The sequence below is a fragment of the Sebastes fasciatus genome, chromosome 11, assembly GCF_043250625.1.
Source record: "Sebastes fasciatus isolate fSebFas1 chromosome 11, fSebFas1.pri, whole genome shotgun sequence".
In the NCBI taxonomy this organism is placed as follows: domain Eukaryota; kingdom Metazoa; phylum Chordata; class Actinopteri; order Perciformes; family Sebastidae; genus Sebastes; species Sebastes fasciatus.
Genome location: NC_133805.1, coordinates 27,309,096 through 27,331,601, shown reverse-complemented (window position 1 = coordinate 27,331,601; position 22,506 = coordinate 27,309,096). Strand labels below are relative to the sequence as shown.

At 37.6% G+C, this 22,506-nt stretch overlaps 1 protein-coding gene across 5 annotated transcripts in view; it reads left to right on the top strand.

The window, feature by feature from the left end:
- piezo2b (piezo-type mechanosensitive ion channel component 2b) overlaps positions 1–22,506 on the top strand; it is a 118,529-nt gene that overhangs the window by 48,360 nt on the left and 47,663 nt on the right. For 4 of the 5 annotated variants that reach the window (XM_074651936.1, XM_074651935.1, XM_074651938.1 and 1 more), the window contains exons 9-18: positions 3,986–4,105; positions 6,423–6,458; positions 8,631–8,742; positions 9,997–10,175; positions 11,878–12,114; positions 12,758–12,878; positions 14,779–14,972; positions 15,606–15,754; positions 16,176–16,349; positions 20,810–21,102. In XM_074651936.1, coding sequence (XP_074508037.1) covers positions 3,986–4,105; positions 6,423–6,458; positions 8,631–8,742; positions 9,997–10,175; positions 11,878–12,114; positions 12,758–12,878; positions 14,779–14,972; positions 15,606–15,754; positions 16,176–16,349; positions 20,810–21,102 — 1,615 coding nt within the window. The remainder of the gene's footprint in view (positions 1–3,985; positions 4,106–6,422; positions 6,459–8,630; positions 8,743–9,996; positions 10,176–11,877; positions 12,115–12,757; positions 12,879–14,778; positions 14,973–15,605; positions 15,755–16,175; positions 16,350–20,809; positions 21,103–22,506) is intronic. The other variant, XM_074651937.1, reaches the window with a different exon arrangement.

Here is a 22,506-nt window from a genome sequence, read left to right as displayed (position 1 = left end):
AGGATGCATCTTGGCACCATGTTCCAGTGCTCTTCTATAGGGGTAAATGTAACTGTTACATAACAACTCAGATGCCACTGGTCCAAATTTGACGACTTATGAAGCGTTGATACATTTTTGGTAGTTGTACAAATGTTAAAACATGAAACTCACTGTAGATGAGGCACTCTGTATCTAAAAATGTGACATCGTATTTATAATTTTAATTAAAACTGGGTTCAGTTACTGTAAAGTTTTATACTAGAAAGTCTTATTGACAGACGCATCAGATTGTAAACTCTGACTAAGAAAAAACTAAAATTCCCACACACTGTCAATCACTTGTAGTCATTTTATTAACAGTTTTTGGTCAAATTAATCCTGTTGAGTCGGTTTTAAAACAATATTCAGGTGCCCATATGTACATTGAAACAGTTTTTGCTTGCTGTAATCATTACACCTGTTCGCACTCACCTTTAAAAGATCCCCTTCTAACACACTCTCAATAGAAGAGATGGAGGACAAAATCCACCTCCATGAGTAAAAATACACTCTTATCTGAAGTTAGTATGAGGTTTCAGTGTTCTGAGTAAATCAAATCAAGTCAGTATCTTCCAAATTTAGATTTTTCTTTTTAACTGTGGATTTTGTCCCCCCATCTCTTCCATTGAAAGCACATTGGGGATGGCTCTTTAAATGGCCAGTATAAACAGGAGGAATTATTACAAGAAACAAAACCTGTTTCAGTGTTCATATGGACACTTGACTATTGTTTTAAGACAGACTTGAAAAAATGTGTACATGTCCTTTAATAAAGTCAGGACAAGTGATTGACAGTATGGGGGACTTTTGATTTTTTTTTTACAATTAACACTGGAGTTAAATATACACAAATTGACCTGATGAGGGAGTTGTAATTAACTTACTCATTAACTTACTTGTAGTTAGTCAAATCACTCAACAGTCAAACATTTTAAACCCTGAATAGGTGTGTGGTGAAATACCGGAATTGGTGATATTTTAGAAATGAAATATTTATATCATGTTAATAATACACATATGATAATATTGTGTAAATAATCCAGCACCTCTTAAATCACACCTAAGTAAAACTATTGTTACAGATTCTTTATCCACCTCCCTATATTTGTATTTTTAGTGTAATTCATTTGCCAAAAAAGAGACAAAATGCACAATAAACAAAGTTAAAGATGAATTTGACTGATAACATTATTATTATTTTTTTTAATTTTCTATAGATATCGCAATAGTATCGTTATCGTGAATTCTTTTCCACCACGATAACCGTGTAACTGTAGTGAAAGTCTGATATCGTGACAGCACTAACTCTGAATAACCACTGCAGTGTCACATGATTTTGATTGAACTTAAAGGGCCAGTTCACACAAATGACAAAACATTTTTTTTATATTTTTTAACATAAAATAATGAAATTCCATTCACCTCCATTTTATTGGGGTGGCAGCAACATCAAAACCTGGGTAAATTAAACCAAAATGATCTGCCTGATTAAATACCAAAATTATTTTAATTTTTTTTTAATTTTAGGTGAACTGACCCTTTAAAAGACTGTTGTATCTCATAACTGATTGGCTCAAGACGTATCCAATCGTTATTGAAGACTTCACCTTTATTTGATACAGACTCAACTCCCACTGCTGAAGTGGAGCTAGTGGAGTTCTCAATGAAATGTCATGTAATGTGGGAAATGTCATGAAGACACTCGCTCCTGAATTCAACCCGTCTTCCTTCGCCTCAGAGCTCGAGGCTCAGCTCCTCTGCCCTGTAATGGAGTTATAGATTAGTGTTTTTATAGAGGGGTCAATACTTCCCTGTAAACTTGCGGGGCTGTATGCATTATTGATCTCTCCACAGAGGAGTGTGTGTGTGTGTGTGTGTGTGTGTGTGTGTGTGATTTCACCTACTCTTACACTTTAGACGACGCTAATAATAAAACATGATTACAACATAAATCAGCAGCTGACAGGTTTGTTCAATAGTGAAGATGCCAGATTATGATGGATCTCGTCTTTGCCAAAAAGACAGGAAAAAGCTGGATGCACTGTTACAGTATCTCAATTAATTTAATGCCTGACTTTTAGTTCATCGTCTGTGTTTATTCAGCATTAGTTCGCCAATGCTGTAAAAACTGTGAAAACAGAATAGTTTAATCATATTTTAATAAAAGTATCCAAAGTAACGAGACACGAGGAATCAATATCTGACTGCAGACTGAAAACAAAGACATGCAAAAATGGCGATTGCATAATAGCGTCAGCGTAATGATTTAGTTATAGAGCAAACATTTTGATTGTGCAGTCTGGGCTTCATGTTTGTTTTATTAACAAATAATTATGTTGAATCCACAAGGAAAACATATCTTCACCGTTACCAGAACTAGAAACACAACTACAGCCAATAATGAAAACTAAAATTCTTCTTCAGGCATAAGTTTCAGTGTATGAACGGATTTTATTAAATCAAATTCTCATTTTACTGAAAAATTGAAAAAAAAGTATCTGTTATTGAACCCTAATATTTTACAATTTACTCTTTTTCTTTAATTTTTTTGGATCGAGTCTTGTTTTTTAGTACAGCATTATTCTGTCTGACATTCAAAATTCCTGAAACACGGGAAATTGCACTGAAAACAAGTGGAATTCTCTTTCCAATGTGAATTTAAGAAGAAAATATGTCTTAAAGGCTGCAAGTAAATAACTTTTTTGTGCAGTTCTTTCCAGTATTTTGTGATATTTGAGCCACCTGGACACTGCCAAGATGATAGATAGAACATGTAACGAATAATAAGAAAGTACATTTACTCACGTACTGTACTTAAGTACAAATTTGCAATACTTGTACTTTACTTGAGTATTTACGTTTTATGCTACTTTATACTTCTACTCCACTAAAATTTGGAGGCTAATATTGTAATATATTATTATTGTAATAATATTTTAATTTCACTACATTTATATGGCATCTACAGTTACAATCTACTTTGCAGATTCAAATTAATAATACAAAATATAAATCAACTAATAAATTATTAAGCTATCCAATAGTATATAAAGTAATACAAATTAGCCCCACCTTTACCAGCTGCAACTTTAGTGATGGACACATTAATTATAATCAAATAATATGATATATATGATTCTGAAAAGGGCCTTTCTGCAAAATGAGTACTTTTGCTTTTTGTACTTTAAGTCTATTTTAATGCTACTACTTTGTACTTTTACTAAAGCAAGATTTTGCATGCAGGACTTTCACTTGTAACAGAGTATTTCTACACTGTGGTATTGCTACTTTTGCTCAAATAAAAGATCTGAGTACTTCTTCCAGCACTGAAGAAAACAAAACAAGAATAACCAATAAAATGAACAGTAAACGTGTGCAGCAAATTCTAAATAAATATCATATGTTCAAAGAGGAGTAGGCAGAAGTAAACATTTATAAGGTCCTACCCCTTTCTATAACTTAAATGACTTAAATAATGAACTTAATTTAATCTAACACATTACATAAATTCACCCTAAAAATATATACAGTGTACACAGGCTCTTCCTAGTGGTTAGATTACATTTTCCTCTTAGGTTATAACCCCTCTCTGTCTGACAACATGTTCTGTATGTGGCAAAGAAGTTTATTACTTCTTGTTTTGTACATAATTTGTGCATCTTGTACTCTACTAGATCCTTGAACTTCAAAGCATGATAGTCTGATATTACTGTGAATAAAATACAGAACATTTATGGTAAGAAATGCTGAGGATTTACAGAAAAACGACCTCATTTCCTCTTTTAAAAGGTCACCCACCTCCTCCTCAGCTACGGCACTCCTACTCTGTAAAACAGTGTTTAGTAGAAGCTGATTAAAACTCTGGTTCTTGACAGTATCATCTCTGTTACACAATAGTGGACTGAGCTCATAGTCTAGTGGTGAAGATACGTATCATCCAAACTGTTTATCTATGTTTTCTCAGGACTGCAAGGACGGCGATATGTATGAGGAGGAAGATCCGGATGGAATCAGAACGAATAACTCGGCCAACGGGAAGAGGATGAAGTGGTGGGAGTCACGCCAGTGCACAGATGAGAGAAACGTACGTCAGGGTTAACACACATACACATGACTCACAAAGTATTAATCATTGGACAGGTCATGAAGTAATCATCCTTTGGTTAGGATACCATTGTACTACACGTATACAGGATCCCTTTGTAAAAAAACATGAATACATGCTTAAGAAATTGTTTTTCAAAAGCAACAGACTTAAAAATATCATGAAGATCTGTTGAGAATATTTTTCTTCAACTTCTGAAGTGCTTTATTTTTTCAACAAGCTTGGCTGCTAAAATGCCAAATAACACATTTCCTTGTTGCGTTCTTACAACTGATAACTAATGTTGACCTGGAACAATTTGATGGGTAAAGGCTGGCCCACACTAAAAGAATTTTCAAATCTTAACAGATGTTGAAAACGTGAGAGAGCCCACACATAACAACATATTATGTTAAATTTAACAGTTTTATTCCTTTAGTGTGTGGAGGGCAACGATTTGACCAAAACAGCACAACACACACTAACAGATTCCATTCATGAACACAAGAGTCCCGACTATAAAAAACGTGACTTCACTGTAAACAAACATGGCGGACGACAGGCAGAGAGAATTAGTGATGTTAGTTTTTTTTTCTACTTTGTACTGAATATTCACGAAGGAAGGATGGATGGATGAAGTCATGGAGACATGTTAAATAAACACTAGTGTTGTTGCCACAAATCAACAAGTCGGTCCTCCATTCCTGAGGTCCATCTTACTTTATGCTTTGCGTTCTGCCAGCTTGGTTCTCAACTCATCATTCTTTCGCACGTGACTGCGTCATCGTCTGTCCTCGGGGTCCCCCCCCCACACACACACACATACAACAGGATATCCAATTGTAAATATTGAACATGTTTAATATTTGAAATTTGTGTGGCCAGGATGGACTTCCGAGCCAATCGGGGGATGTAAAAAACACTCTTCACATACCTCACGACAGGAATATCTGGAAAGATAATTTTTAGAACCATCAAATAGTCAGGGCTTTGCTGATGATTGTCGGGAGGGGGGAATCGGGCCCAAACTTTCTATGATGCCCGTGTCCGTAATGCATTATAAACATACTTATAATGCATTTTAATCTGCTTATAACACTGTATAATTATAGTTATAAGCACTAATAAATATCCCTAATGCTTTTTAACAATAATTATAACTCATTATAAAGCATTTTGTTTTGACTTATAAGCTCATGTATCATAATACTTCATAATTGCTGGTCACTCACTGACATTTTTCTTTTTGGAGGGATCATAGTGTATTATAATTCCCATAGTTGTAATACATTATAATCTTGTTATAATGCATTATAATGTGAGTATAAGTTACTATATGGGGTCATTGTTTGCTTTAAGTAAAGTCAAATATATTTTACAGTGTTGTGTGTTGTTTGTGCATAAATTTAAAAATATTTTTTCAATTTACTTAAATCAAACAATGACCACTAACTTATAATCACACTATAATGCATTATAACAGCAATTATAATTAATTATAAAAAAAATAATTTATTACAACTTTGGGATTTATAATACACTATGATCCTTGCAAAAAAAGCAGCAATTATGAAGCATTATGATACCTGACCTTATAAATTATTATAACATTCTTTATGTGTTATGATTATTGTTATAACTCATTATAAATAATATATTATATATATATATATAATATATAATATATATATAATATTTTAGAATAGATATTATATATATTTTAGAATATTTATATATATATATAAAACTATAATTATAGAGTGCTATAAGCAGATTATACGTATGTTTATAATGCATTATAGACATGGGTGTCATAGAAAGTGTTACCATTTGATTCAGTGTAGCTGTTAAACAATAATGAGATGGAATGGAACAGTCCTGTATTATTTTAGTGTCATAGTAGTAGAAATAAATATGAAAATTGACTCTTTGTTAAACTGTGAACTCAAGCTGTAGCTGTTGATTGTTTTCACAAGCTCACATCTTGTTTTAGCCGAGCTTTCACCTTCGTAATAGACTCATCCCTGGAAAGATTTCAGCTGGAAATGCACAGACACACACACACACAAACTCTCACACACACACATTCTGACCTTGCTCCCATATCAAGGTCCGTAGTCTGTCTCCACCGGCCACCTCCTGAGGTTTAAAAGCTTTTAGGGTGTGCAGACACAGATGAGTGATGGGCTCGATTTACAGAGTAGTGCTGCCCGACTTTGTTCCTGCTTATCAGCGACTATAAAGAACAAGGAGGCCTTTGACTTCAGCAGCTCATCGATAACACACCTTGCCTTGTATGCTCTTTTCTCCTCCATAGCTCCTCTCCACCCTGGATGGCTTCAGTACAACTGAGGTGGGGGCTGCTCTGGATGTGTCTTAAATCTGTGCATCTTACCGCCCTTCAACCCTCAGTCTTGCTGCAAGAAAAGGAATCACTGCAAAATGCTTTTCACACTGCACACTGATTGAACAGAGTTATCCTTAACCCTGAGTTTTAAAGTTCATGTTTAACTTATTTTTTCCCACTGTGTCTGTCAGCCCAGAGCTACTGTACTGTATATATACTGTACTACACCTATTCAGGTGTCAAGCTGTAATCATAAAGCCACTGTGCTCAAGTGCCTGAGAGTAGGAAACATGGAAGGAAGGATGTCAGGAAGATTAAAAAAAAGTTGTTTGTGTTGCAGGGATGACGTATTTTTGTAGGCCAATCAGGAAGTTAGCATCGCCCTGGTTCCCTCGACAACAAGCCAATGGGATTTTTCCATTGGGTTTTGGATTATTGCAGAAAATAAGCTCTGTGGCAAACAAACGTTCTTAAACAATACTTACATGTTTCGTTCAGCAAGATAAGCTTTATAAATGAACACCACTTTTATGATTTTTGAAGCGTAAATGCAATCGCCCGAAGTAAAAAGCTAACGTTAGGCAATAAACAAACTACACCACGGTCACATGACTTCAACGTCACCACCACTAAGCCAATGCTGCAATCCATTGCAAGTCGGAAGTCGATAATTCCCAGTCGGTATTTCCGACTTCCAATCTTAATGCGTCCCAGTGCATGGACGCCCGCATCAAATTGATGATTGGATGTGTTTAAGTATGTATGTATGTTAGTGTCTGAGCTTTACAAGCATCTACAGAAGACCTACATCAATTACTACAGCGCCATTAGCGAAGAGTAATGCATATAAAGTAACCATCTTTAAATTAACAACTAGAGAATCTAATCTAATTGATCTAATTTATAACATTTTAAGGATCCGCGGGAACCCTGTTTAAAGAGACGAGAAGAGTTGACTAGTACCGCATGCTCACAAAGACTTCTATCAAGTACAAATCAACTGAATGAGAATGGAAATAGCAGCTACAACATTATTACAGCATTTTTCACAACACAAACACTGCATAAAACAGTACATAAAGCAAAAAATTCATTTTCAAATTCGCCGCCATTTTGATGTGACGTCAGGTGCGTTTATGTCGGCGACCTCAAACTAGATTAATGTTGCCGGAGTTTCCGACTTGGAATTCTGACTTGAATGGCCGTTCTGTTGTACCTTTCTGTGTCAGAGGTCATTTATTTTTGAGTTCCGAGTACAATGAATTGCAGCATAAAGGCAGACTAGTGTGCGGTGTGATGACAATTAATGTTTCTGTAGTCTCATTTAGCCACTTGTTAGAAATCAACTTTTTTAAGACATATAGAGGTTTGAAAATTCACGAGTGGGATATTTACTGACACATTTTATGTCATAGAAGAAAACGTTTTAATCTCTTCAGCTTGTGTTAACCACAGATCTTATTTCAGGCATCTAACCAAAAACCCATTCAAATTTTTTTTTTTTTTAAACTGACTTGGAATCGAGGGAACTGGCAGTGCAAAATGCCAACTCATTTCCGGGTTTTAGGACTCATTCCTGCAGGAAATGTTCTTACCTGTAATTGTTTTGCAACACATTAATGAGGGAAACATATCTGGTGAATATAGGACAGATTTGGATGAAATGGTCATTCTGCCAGTGTGTTTAAAAGTCAGTAAAAAGTCTAAATTTTATGGGTCCAAATTTTGTCTGAGGCACCCCCAACAAGTTTTAAGTCTGTAGCTTGTATTTTCCATATGTACCAAAGCAACAGAAAAGTAGAGTACATATCCAAGTAACTCCCTTTGGACTTCTATTTTATAAAATGCTTGTTAGCTCTGGGTTATAAGGCAGGTTGTGCCGGGTTAAAATAAAGAATGTGCAGTGTGAAAAGTAGAAGAAATCCCTGTACTGCCCTACAAAGCCAACGTGTTGTAGCTAAGCTGCTAACAAACTAACTGAAACAAAAAGCCACATCTATAATCCTGCTGATTATCTAGTGAAAAATCAATACCCAGTTGGTGAATCATTTGATCACACATAAGCTAAGTTACTCCTGTTTGCCTTTGTGGGGCAGGATGCAGTACAGTAGTGTGATCCCATAACAAACCTGTTCCTCAGATACTTTTTTATTTGTAATTTGTGACGATGATCTACAGGCTGTGCCCAACGGGACGTCCTTTGATTTCGTCACAACTGAGAACGGACCAGTCTGTCTAGACTTGTATTCCACCCCCCAGTATAAATTGGACCAGCCCAGTGATGGTACAGGTGAGCTGCGTCTTCCCTCTAAATTTCCTTGAAAAGATGAAATTGTATGACATGAAAATAGAGTAGAACTACTGTAGAAAGAATACAAAAAACTAAATTACTAGAAAATGATAAAATCACAGCAGATTCTTCTCAGGTTACAGATGGTATAACGTAGAGGTTACTGAAGCAGGCATTTCTCAGTTTGTACATCCTCAATTCCTTTCCTCGCCTCCTCTCTTCGCGTCTTAGTCCCTCCCACTAGGGATACAAGCGGAGGAGGCGAGGACGAGACACAAGGAGAGAGGAGTCGAGGCAACAGGCATTTAACAAATGAGACATCCTTGCTTCAGAGCCGTCATTTTAAAGCAACGTCAATTAAATATGACATGTGGCACATGATGAGGAAGCACAATATAGAGAAATGTTACATCCTAGAGTAGCACTGATGCCATGTGGAAATTTCGTAACGCATATTATGGTTGTTTTTACAGTAAGCTGCTTACTTCAAAGGTTATGTGGTTGAGACAAACTCTGAGACTCACATTTAGAAACTCCTAAAACCCGGTGGATAAACTCAAAACTCCCATTTTGGCTGTTTTTCCGAGTTTCTGGAAGGGTGACATTAACCTTTACAGAACAAGATATAAAAAAAACTAAACGAACATTTGTCTTCTCATCTTTTTGTTGTATTTTGACATTAATAGTGTATTTAAAAAGACATTTGCTTTCTTTTGATTGTACAACATTTACTATCTTGACTCTTTCTTTGTACTTTTACTTTGTTGCCACTGAATTCACAGAATTGTCTTAAAGGGGCACTTCACTGATTTTACATGTCACAGTCAATTTACTAGTCCTGGGGTTGGAGGTGGGGGGGCACTTGACAGCTTGTGTATCCAGCTGTTTAATGTCTTCTGTTACTGTAGGAGCTTTGTAAAGTCTTGTTTTGGGCTTGGAGACTACAAACTTTTAGCCATGCTAGTAGCATGGTCCTTGGTTGTGGGTTGTTGTTTTTTTTCATGAAAAACCACGGTGGCATTATGTTAACAAACTTGCATTTAAAGAGTTAAAATTCTGAAAATTAATTAATATTTGGTAGTTATGATCAGGGCTGATGTTGGTTAAAAATTTAACTGAAAAATGATATTAATATATAATATTTTTATGGCAGTTTTTGTGACACCAGAGTAACTTTTTTGAAAGTGAGGCTCATGGGTTAACTCAATATGCCACACTATTCTAACAGCGAGTTGTGTTTCTGTGTCCAACCAGAGAAGAAGGAGTGTGTGTATGAGGTGTGTGTTCCACCGGAGGAATCGGCGCTGGAGGGAGGAGAGGAGAAGTCTGAGGGAGGAGAGGATGGGATGAAGGAAAGAGGAGTCAGTGCGATGGTCAAAATCTTCCACTTCGTCATGAAACAGAGCTACATCTGTGCTCTCATAGCCATGATGGTGAGTAATGCAGCCCGCAGATGGTGTAACCTGGGAGCTACACAAGCTGGCTTATGCTGCATTTGTGTATGTAAAATTGACCATAAACAAACTGTTCCAGAAATGACTCTCTTTAAGTAGAGTTGGCTGTTAGTGGGAATGTAATTTACGTAAAATAAAATCCCCTAAACGCCTTCTCTTGCTTAAAACCATTGCAATGAAGATGTGATTGTTGGTTTCCAGCTTGCGTTTTATATTTACAGTTTAATTTGACATGACATGAACATTATTAACATTATTAAGTAACACATTCAAACCCACAGACCTGCTGGCATGGTAAGTAAATGCCAAACACTCCTGCCTCCTTGATCAGCTTTGTTTAAGATACACTTGAGCAAGACCGTTAAACCCTCTGCTCCAGTAGAACTACTGGAAATTAATATTCCTGGATGAATCATAGTTAAATACATCTGAGTTTTGTAGTTGGACTTTGGCTTTGACTTGGTAACACACAGACACTTTATGATTGAGGGATTGCCTCCAAACGGCTCTCAACATGGAGGCGGCTGAGCTGGCGGCTTGCAGTTAACGGTGCAAACAATGGCAATAGTGCTGACAGAAATAACAGTGTTTACATGAGTGGGAACCAGAGGGTGGGTGCTTAGCCTCCGTGAGAAGGCCATGGGTCGGGATGGCGTTATCAACCAAAACTGCGGTATGAGCGCGGTGCAGAACGGTGGCGATTAACTAGCCAGTGGGTCACACACTGGATATTATATGCACTAACATGCATGCATGGCCAGACCGGCTACGTAAACAAAGCACTGTTTACTAGGGCTGTCAAAGTTAACGCGATAATAACGCGTTAACGCAAATTGGTTTTAATGCCTATTATAATACTTTCTTTAACGCATTAACGCAACTTGCGATTTTTATGTTGTAGCGGGCTCAGTTTTAAAGCTAGAGTGAAGATACTGGCATCATATGAAACTAGAAAAAAAATGTGGGCGAGGAAAAACTAGCATGGCCGTTTTCCCTTGACCTCTGACCTCAAGATATGTGAACAAAAATGGGTTCTCTGGGTACCCACGAGTCTCCCCTTTACAGACATGCCCACTTTATAATAATCACATGCAGTTTGGGGCAAGTCATAGCTGTCAGTGTGTCAGTGTGCTGACTTGACTGTTGTTGCCTGTTGGGCTGCAGTTTGCCATGTTATGATTTGAGCATATTCTTTATGTTAAATGCAGTACCTGTGAGGGTTTCTGGACAATATTTGTCATTGTTTTGTGTTGTTAATTGATTTCCAATAATAAATATATACATATATTTGCATAAAGCAGCATATTTGTCCACTCCCATGTTGATAAGAGTATTAAATAATTGACAAATCTCCCTTTAAGGTAAATTTTGAACAGATGCGATGTGCAATTAATTTGTGATTACTTTTACTTAAGTGAGGTTTAAATGCAGGCATTTTACTTGTATTTGAGTATTTTTCAGTGTGCTATTAGTACTTTTACTTAAGTAAAGGATCTGAATACTTCTTCCACTACTGTTGGAATATATGACATGTCATACATCATGTTGTGCCTCTGTAGATAAAGGGAGTGAAAACTGAGCGGACACAGCCAAGAGTCAGCCCGCACATCTTTGTATCTTACCTTCATTAATCCTTCATCAACAGCAGAGTTTTAAATGTTCTGTGATTTGTTCTCTTCAGGCGTGGAGCATCACGTACGTCAGCTGGCTGACGTTTGTCTTCCTCCTCTGGTCTTGCATGCTGTGGATGGTGAGGGACCGGAGGCGTTACGCCATGCTTTCTTCCCCCTTCATGGTGGCCTACGGCAACCTGCTGATAGTTCTGCAGTACATTTGGAGTTTTGAGGACATGGACTATAAGAAAGTCTCTGGGTTCTTTGTCAAGAAGAACAACCCTTTCCACTCAATTTCATCCAAGGTAAGGTTTGGGAGTTTAAGACCGATAACTTTCTTGTTTTTGCCATCGCCATGTCGTTCTGTGTATGCTGTCGTTTAAACAGACCTTTAGATTGAGGGTCGACCTGTGATCTGAAAACACAAATGTGATTTAATATGTGCAAGGATTTCTAATGCAATAGATATGCTCTGTATGCAGCTAATGGAACATACTGTCAAACTGTGTCTATTTAATAGTCAATTCATTAAATAAGAGATGGCAGTCTCAATGTAAAGGTCAGCTTTGTAGTGTTTTGACATGTTTTGGGATGACTCAAATACCTAACTGTCTAGAATGCCATTTTATCTGCCAGTCGGTCACCACAGACTTGCAGTGGTGTGTTTATTATCACTCATACTACAGTTTTATTAAACAGTGCATGTGTCGGGATGCAATTATACTTCACACCTGGGTCAATTTGTATTTTACAGTTTATTTTAAGTGTCAGATGAAGGCAACACGTGCCGGAAAGTTTAGAAACTCAATTCTAATTTGTATGTATATGTCTCCTCATGTTGTTTTGACCACCCATATTGTGATCTCAGCAAGTTAAAGTAAATGCCAATGATTTATTAGGTCATCTTTTCTTTTTTGTTGGTCGAAACATTTTATTTATTGTGTGTAGGTCCTGTGTCTGCTGAGCTTCTGGCTGCTGCTGAGACAAACGCTTACAGAGAGATTGGAAAAACAAGAAGAAGACAGTGCTGGTCTCTCAGATGTTCATGTGGATGATCAGAAGAAGAAGGGTAAGTCCTGGTCTCTTCTTTTATTTATAGTTTTGATTATAGTAGAAATAAGATGGGTATATAATATATTATAGGTTACAGTATAAGCTGCTAGCTCCACCCGTACTGTACGTGTGAAAATATACAACTATCATTTGAAAGGTATCTGAACTAACACAAATTGGTGAAATTATGAGAGTGGCTGGTGATTTTTTTATTTCAACATTTGTAGATGGTGGATAAAAAAGATTGAGGTATCTGGCCTTTGTTTGGAAGCCTTCAGATTTATTTGGGTTAGTTCACACTGCTCACATTATACTCTTTAGTTTCTTTTCATAATGATGAAAGAATGCTGATGCGATCCAGATTTTACCCTCCCTGTTCATGAGGGCTAAAGGCCAAGGTCAGATAAGACTTTTCAGTATTTCTTTCAAAACAAATTCAGTTGTTCATTCATAGTCTACCAAGCAGTCGACACATTTTTACCTTCCATTATGTTCCGAAAACAAATCTCAATTTCTGAAAATTAAAAAACAAATGTATTGCGTTTTCAGTTCTGGACATCATGAGCATCTGTACTGTACAACACCAAACAATACAACATTGAACAAATATAATGAAAACAGTTGTCAGGGGCAGTTCGGACATGTATACATTCTCAGTTATTGGCATCATGTTTCATGTAAATTATCTATTTTTCCCAGTTCTTGTTGAAGAAAACTTTTAGTTGATATGTCAGCTTTTCCATTGAATAGATATCTCAAAACATTGTTCTTTCCCTGGAGGCTCAGCCTTAGACCAGTTTCTTGTTATAGCTTTTTATGCCTCCGTGCCAGCGACAGTATTGTATTTTAGGAAGCCTTGGCCAGGAACTATAAATGAAAAATAGTCTTTTGGCTAATTCTGGCATTATTTTATACAATGTGTATTTATTAATTTGCTCTGTCCTTTCTCTCAAATAAACTAAACTAAAACTAAAAATACTTATCCAAGTACCACTTGTATTTACATTATTGTAGAAAAGCTTTAGTTTAGTGCAGCTCCAGAAAACATCAGTATGTTTGGCCTCCAGGTTGCCACCGAGTCTCCAACATGGTTGCTGGGTCTTTAGCTGTCTGCTTTTGATCTGGGGTGTTTTGATTCTTCCAACCAAACTCTCTTCATACCCATTAGTAGTAGTACACCGTGTCAAACACATTTTATGCTATTCTCCGTCTGAAATTTCTATATTTTTGTTTCATTTGTTTTTTTATGTATAGACTCCTCTACTTTCCACTAAGGCTTTGTAGAAGGCTGAGATGACCCGAGGAAAATGTAAATTTACACTCGGATATAGAGGCTCTATTTTTATATTTATTTTAACTTTCACCCATCAACAATTAACAATTATAAGCAGTATTTGAATATTTAATAGGGTTTATATAAACAGATAATGAATGACAAAATAGTAAAACATAGTTGTAATAATAATATATTATATGCCTTCATAGGAGAAGTTATAATTGTTGACAAACTGTACATTAATAAACAATTAAAACAATTGAAAATGTCCTTTTATGTGCTTACAACTACATTTTAGTGTGTTATAAACCCTCTATTAAATGTTTATCTACTGCTTGTAAGTAAAGTGTCACCAAAACTTAAAAAGAAAAATTACTTATAAAAATAATATAACTATAGTTGCCATCTGTTGTTGGTCAAAATGAATGCCAGGTGTTCATCTTCATCTCTTGTTCTCAGTTTTTTGGAAAAGTCTTTGTAAACACCTTCAGCCTCCTACTACAGGTTGTTTACTATGTGTATATACAGTATGTGTGTATATATAGGCTAGTTAGGAAGGTCTGCTGACTGATTGACTGGAAAGGTAGTCAGTATTAGTCAGTTAGTGCAGAGGTTTCTGATTGGCTGCTGTGTTTTATAGAGGAAGAGGACTCCGAGGAGGGCGGTGAGCAGGACATCATGCAGGTTCTGGGCAATATGGTCATGGCTATGCTGGTCAAATACTGGATCTACATCTGTGGCGGCATGTTCTTCTTTGTCAGCTTCGAGGGAACCATCGTCATGTACAAGATCCTCTACATGATGCTGTTCCTCTCCTGTGTGGCGCTCTACCAGGTAACAAAACACGCCGGTGATTGTAAATGCCTTGTACACATACTGTATGTAGCCACACATTCCCACATGCTTCTCTGAAGTTTCCCCTCAGTTATCTTCAGTGTTAAACATTTTTTTCAAAAATGTTTACAAGCACACGATTGAAGCTGTTCAAGGGAAATCCCGGCTGCTCCCTGACTGTCGAGCTGGCCAGACATTTCACATAAAATAAAATAAATTCTCTTTAATTTGCCCAAATCTTCAGACTAAAAATGTTTGATGACCTCTTTTGCTTTTTAAAAAGCCCTTTGAAACCAAATTGGATGCATTCAAAAAAGTACTGTCATCTGTTAAAGGCTGTTTGCTAAGCGGTACTGTATGTGTTTATTCCAAACTTAGCATATGGGTGGGACGCTGTAAAGTTTCCAAATTCAATTTCCCAAAGACAGAAGGTGCTGACAATTTTAGTATGTCATACAGTTTGTGTACAGCAAGCTCATAATCCAAAGTGTATTCTTGACTGTTTTATAACCCCTACCATGGTAAACAGAGATCAGTCACCCTAAATCCAGATGTCCTCTAAAGCATTATAGCTGTTAATGTCACAGAATTCATAACCCCTGAAACATAATAATCACAATTATTCTTATCTAGGTGCACTATGAATGGTGGCGAAGGATCCTGAAGTACTTCTGGATGTCAGTGGTGATGTACACCATGCTGGTCCTCATCCTGGTCTACACCTTCCAGTTTGACAACTCGCCGCCCTTCTGGATGAATATGTTGAAAATGAACCAAACGGGGTGAGCTGCTCTGAATCACCTACATTATAGGAATACTGATAAGTTTTTTTTTTTTATATTTTTGCAAGTAGAGCTGTGTTTTCTGTTCTCACACCTCACAGGAGGAGGCAGGGGAACACGTTTTTTTTTTTTTTACTTTATTATTTGTCTCATGCACTTCTGTCAGGATGTAGTGACTGTTTTATAAAAATAACTGTTTATCATATTTGCTCAAAGTTATGGACTGGAGCTTTAATTATTCAGAGAATTTAGACTTTTATTGACCTTTTTTTTGTTCATCTTTTATCATCAATCTTAGTTTCACTGAATCAGTTATACACATTAACACCTGAGAGCTTCCTCATTCATAGTTACCTCATAAAAGATTTAAGTTCAAGTCTCATGTTTTTCCTATTTCCTCTATCTTTTTCCATCTATGCAGCTTGGACGACCTGGGCCTGGAGACGTTTAATGTCTCCATGCTGTTCACAAGGATTTTCATTCCCGCTTCCTTCCTGCTGGTGTGTATCCTCCACCTGCACTACTTCCACGACCGCTTCCTCCAGCTCACCGACCTCCAGGCTGTAGTGGCCAAAGAGCAGAGCACTATCTACAGGTGAGACGCCTTCTGTTTGTTTTCTTCGGTCCAAACCATCATTGAGAAGTTTACTTTTTGTTCTTTTGTATCTAATTTGTTTAAGTTCATACAGCTGAATTACAAACAAACTGCGTATTTTGAACAAAAGTAAGATGGCCCCACAGGGAGGCTGTTCATACACAACCACATCTAATTCCAGTCACTTCATTTTTTTGTTTAGCAAGGTTTATCTACAGTCAGGTTGGTGTTAAAAATCCTGACAAATGAGCATTTGACCTTCAGTAACAAGTAGGCCATTGGTTCGATCCCTTGCTGTCTTCTGTGATGTCACACCCCAACATCCTGTTTCAAAATAAAATACATCATATTGAGGAAGTAATAATATTGTTTCATTGGATGTTTGAAAACAAACAGCTGAATATGGACCAGGCTACAATTATCCACTGGTTATGTTTGTAATGTAAGGCACTTAAAAGGGACAGTTCACCCCAAAATCAAAAATGTATATTTTTCCTCTTACCTGTAATGCTATTTATCAATCTAGGGTGTTTTGGTCTGAGTTGCCGAGTAGTGGAGATATCAGCTGTAGAGATGTCTACCTTCTCTCCAATATAATGGAACTAGATGGAACTCGGCTTGTGGTAAAAAATAGTTAAAAATAGTTAACACCAACGTCTCTTTCCAGAAATCATCCAGAAATTATCAACCGCTTACCGTATCACCGCGCAGAAAGAGAAAGAGACATAGCTGTTGAGTTTTTCAAATGTATTTTTTGCCGCTTTTAGCACCACAAGCCGAGTGCCATCTAGTTCCATTATATTTGTGAGAAGGTAGACATCTCTTTGTCTTATATCTCCAACACTCGGCAACTAAATAGATTCCACAATATGGCAAACGTGTGCAAAATTACATATAAAATTATCAAAATGTTATACAATACATCAGACCAAACTGTGATTAAAATGAGAAGTTCAGTAACTCATTTTGTTAGTTTTGAATTACAACTTGCTCGTAATCATTAATCTGTGGAACAATAAAATATGATCACATCATCACAATTAGCTCCAGTTTGTGCCTCTCGTGTCTTAACATTTGAGTCAATGTAAAAATACCTGATGAGAATTATTATATTTTAGTCAAACAGCTGAGCTTTTGTTTTTCTGAGAAATAAATTCCTGGCTATCTTTGAAAAACAAGGGAATAAAAGATACTGTTGCAATTTGAGAAATGACTTGAGAATCTTTTTTATTGTGCATCAGACAAAATATTCCTTGATGATCCTGTTAATAGCTTTCAAACAACCTTGTGGATTTTTTCAAAGATCAAAATATGAAATCTTTCATTTGTATAAAATCTCTAATCATCTATAACACAATAAAGTGTGCAACACATGCAGTCAGAAGCCACTGCATCAAAACAGCGGCTTCCCTCTGTGACACAAATGTAATACACTGCAAAAAATCAGCTCTTAAAAAAAAGACAAAAAGCAATAAAATTGGGAAAATATTACTTAAATTAAGCAAAATTATCTGCCAACAGAAAAGGAAAAAATCTTAAAACTATTTCAGCCAGACTAAAAACAAATACATTTGACTGGATACAAAGAAAAGATTTAAGATATTTTTTCTCAATATGCAGGAAAATGTGCTTAAATTTATCACATGCTTGTTAAGACTATGTGAGAGGCACAAACTGAATCACCACATGGTTCCGCCATGGAAAGTTGATAAGCAATAATACTGAAGAATAGTAACTGACAGTGTATGCATGTTAACAGATCTTTGTTGAGCGTGAGGTGAAAACATTCATCCCCTTTCATCTCACACTGTTCTGGATAATCACACTTAACACACCCTGTTAAACACCCATTATAACCTCTGTTCTCATCACACATCTGTCATTGTGTGCCTCCGTGTTATAACGTTCACATTTTCACACTCTGTGTTGTGGTGTGTGTTTAACTTTATGGTCGTGTTGTTGTGAAGTTTCCGTTATTTTTTCGCTGCCGCTTGCTTTTCTCGTCTCGTCTCTGCTCCTCTCTGTGACCTGCTGCCATCTCTCCTCTGCCACACTCTTTTCACACAGCCACGCTAAAGTCAATGATCGTGTCCATCTGATCATGAATAGGTGGGTATCTGCTCGCTTTATGTCGCATCCATCACCATCCCAGTTCACCTCTGAATCTCAACTTCCTCTTCCTGTTGCAATACGTCCTTTCCCCCCACACTGACTCGTCCCTGTTACCCTGTTTTTGCCAATGATGATACATTGATGATCTTCTGAAATGTTTTACTCCCGGAGGTGTTTTACTGACATGAATGGTGTTCGTTTTCAGGTTTTGTGTATTATTATTTTGCCTGTAGCCTACTCTTTTTGGGTTCTCTGTTATCTTTCTGAATCTTTAAACCCCCTCCAAACTCAGCCCAGCCCTTTCCCCAATAAAATCCTTCTACGTCTCTCCAAGAGTTTCACAAACTGTCAAACAAGCATGTTTGAATCTGAATGAACTGTTCTTCCCTTCCAGTATCTTTGCCACTTTTCTGCACTGATCCCCAGAAAATTACCCCCTTCCTGAAAAAGCTCGCCTACCCCAAACCACAGGAGCCTTTTGGCCAGTTTTCATGCATTTTAATAGAAACTACGTGGACGTTTTTAAGTGATTTCAAGTGTCAGTTTCAGCCTGCCTTTGTCGGTTTCTCTCCTCACTTGTTCATCTTGACTTCTGTGTAACTTTATTGTTCTGAGCAGCATCAAGCAAAAAATTCCCACTCAACAGAGCAAGTAAGTGTGACCACTGGATAACGAAATGCTTGCCTTGATATGTGGCCGGTTCATGCAAGCCAAAACCCAACCTTTGACCTCGCTCCATGCCTGAGAAGAATTTAAAGGATTAATTCCTCCCTTCAGCTGCTACCATTGTTCTGCTGCAAGAAGAAAAATCCCTCAGACACCAAAAAACAAAACAAACAACATTGATTGTTTTTAAAGAATGCAGAAAGAATGTGCACTGCTTATCGATTATAATGCCTGATGAAACGCTGCTCTGCTGTTCAGTTAGCGGACACAGAGCTGATGATTCCCATCCAAACATTTGCATCGGAGCCTTCTGACAATCACCTGGACCATGTGTATGAGTGTGGGTTGTATTTATATACTTATGGGGACAGAATGCTTTCAAAAATATAGAAATGTGAGGAGATTAGATATGATAAATTATATCTATAAATTGAATTACATATGTGGCTTTTTTCCCTGCCCTGATTTCTTTAAATTGCTGTTTAACGTTACGATCAGATTCCGATTGATTTTATAGTAAGGTTAAAGTTAAAGTTGCTTTGGTGGGAGGACTTGTTTTTTTAAGACCTTGTTCATACGTACACGGGTATTTTTGTAAACGTAGCTTTTTCTATGCGTCTCGGGCTTTCGTCCACACACAAATGGCGTTTTAAGTCACTGAAAATGGTGCTTTTGTAAAACTCCAGCCAAGGTTAAGATTTTCAGAAACTCTGATTTCAATGTTGACGTGTGGACTGCGAAAACAGAGTTTCTGGCTTGTAACGTCAGAGTGTGCGCCGTTATCTCTTTTGTGAGGCGTCACTAATGAGGCCACATGTTGTGCAACGCTGGAATAAATGCATCCATGAGTGACGGAAGTGGTCAAATAACCTGCTAACAGGACTTTTAACATGTTAACACATAAATGTACAGTTACTCTTCCACTACATTGAGGAACAGAGGTGTCAGAATGCGCTACGGAGGTCACTGCTATTTATCCAATGCAACACTCCCACGTTACATACCCTGTTGCTGTTGTGCGTGTGTCCCAACCTGTCCACTGGCCTTGACAGCGCTTCAATTGCGTTTTTGCGTTTTTATCTGGACGGAGATTTTTTTAAAACATGTTTACAAAAATACCCGTTTCCGTGTGGACTAGGCCTAAGTCACAATGATAAAGGAGTAGGTCACTTTTTAACATGAAACAAAATGAGCCGCAACGTCTCTGGTTCAAGGCTGTCTGGGGACCTTTGTTGCATATCGTCTTTCCACTGTCTCTAAAAAAGGCTTGAGAAGCTCAACACTTAACTTGAATACTTTTTTAAAATGAAGACAGGGTCAGACGTTTCTAGACACTTAAACCAATAGAGCCCTTGAAAGTTTAGGAAGTAGTCCTGAAGTTTGAAATTAGAGGCCCTTCCACCAACACCAATCATTTCTCCAGTTCTAATTTTATTTCAGTCATTACTGGAAGATTGTGTGATATGATCGAAATCTCCAGAATAGCTACTAAATGGATCTGTACAGTGAGATTTTTGTCAACTGCTACTCAGTAGTTCCAAAAATTGCCCCTAAAAATAACATCAAGTGGGTAAAAAAAACAAAAGTCATTCAAGATCCTCATAAGTATCGAGGTACAGATGTGTGTGCGAGTCTGCATGCATGTGTCTGTTTGTAATAATGACTTCTTCACATGTCTTCAGACTGGTGCACCAGGATGGCAGCCTGGCAGACCTCACCATGCTCAGCGGCAGCTCGGTGGAGGCAACGCTGTCCAGAGAGGAGCAGGAGCCGCAGGGAGAGTGGAGGTCGGAGAAGGAGAAGGATAAGGAGAAGGAGAAGGAGAAGGAGCAGGCCTTGGTGGTGGTGATGTATGACACTGACATGACTGGCGAGAAGCCCAAGAGCTTCTCCGACCATCGGCAGTCCAGCACGGAGGAGAGCCAACACTGCAGCGCGGGGACGGAGCCAGAGCCGAGCACCGAGCAGAGCTCAGGTACTGAGCAGCTGCAACACAGCAGGTCCACATACTCCAACAAGACACTGAATATACAGGATAGGGCTGCAACTCACTATTATTTTCATTATCAGTTAGGTATTTTCTTGATTAATCAATTGACCAATCAGACCATCTATTAAAATCTGCTTCCGTGTTACAGATCTATAATTCTTAGAAGTGGACAACTTGTAGACAAGACATCAGTTTGATACCGACGCTAATGCAAAGCTTTTATTCATGGCAAAGTGTGTAATTTAAAGCTACAATATTCAACTATATTAGAAGCTCAACTTGCTAGTCCTACCTTTCTCCCCGTCATGCCCAACACCTCCTCTGCCACTGTTTGATGAAGAAGCAGATGGTGAATAGTAACAAAAACAATGTACTTGTGCATTGTGTTTTTGAATGGGAATCTGCTGCACTTTTAGCTGTGCTGTCTGAGTAGCAACTGAGCATTCTGGGCTAAAAAACAAACAATGTCCTCCAGTGTGGTACTATACTAATTAGTGCGCCTTTAGAATAGCATTCTGTTTGAAAGAAACGTCATTGTCCAGTTGTCTCGTACATAAAACACCTGGTCTCACTCCCAGCCCGTCAAATACCGAAGCCTGGGCAGTGGTCCTCGGCGTCTTGATACCGACGCACAAGGCACCCTTTAGTGTCTGTGTGAGACACTCCAGGTATCCAACTTAAAGTCCAATATAAACCCATCTGCGTCATTATGAGACACTCAGAGCAACAGATGTAGTATTAAAGGTCCCATATTGTAAAAAGTGAGATGTCTTTTATATTATAAAGCAGCTTTAAGTGCTTTATAAATACTGTGAAACTATCAAAACGCTCAATATACGGAAAAACACACACAACCCGTATTCAAATAATTGCGCATTTGAAACAAGCCGTTAGGATTTCTGTCCATTTGTGATGTCACAAATATACAATATTTAGACCATTACACGGTTTTAAATGTAAACATTTAAACACGGTGTATGTGAATGACATCAGCTGACAGGAAGCAAACATGTACCCAAACTGTTGCCTAGCAACGTTATTCTGTTGAAATGCACTAAAGCGGAGCGTTTCAGACAGAGGGTGAATACAGGTATAATCAGACAGACAGTATGAGGAAAATAATGTGTTTTTTTTAACATTATAGCATGTAAACATGTTCTAGTAGAAACACAAAACACAAGTATGAACCTGAAAATGAGCACGATATGGGACCTTTAAGAGCAAGAAAGTATACTAAGAGTGGGAGGGACGGTTGATGGATGGGTCAAACAAACACTGGACTTTAACCCAGGGGACGTGACGTTACGTCACTGTGTCACATGACATTACGTCTGTAGCTTAAGTTACGTAACAAGTGCACTTATTTGAACCCAAACCATGATCTTTTTT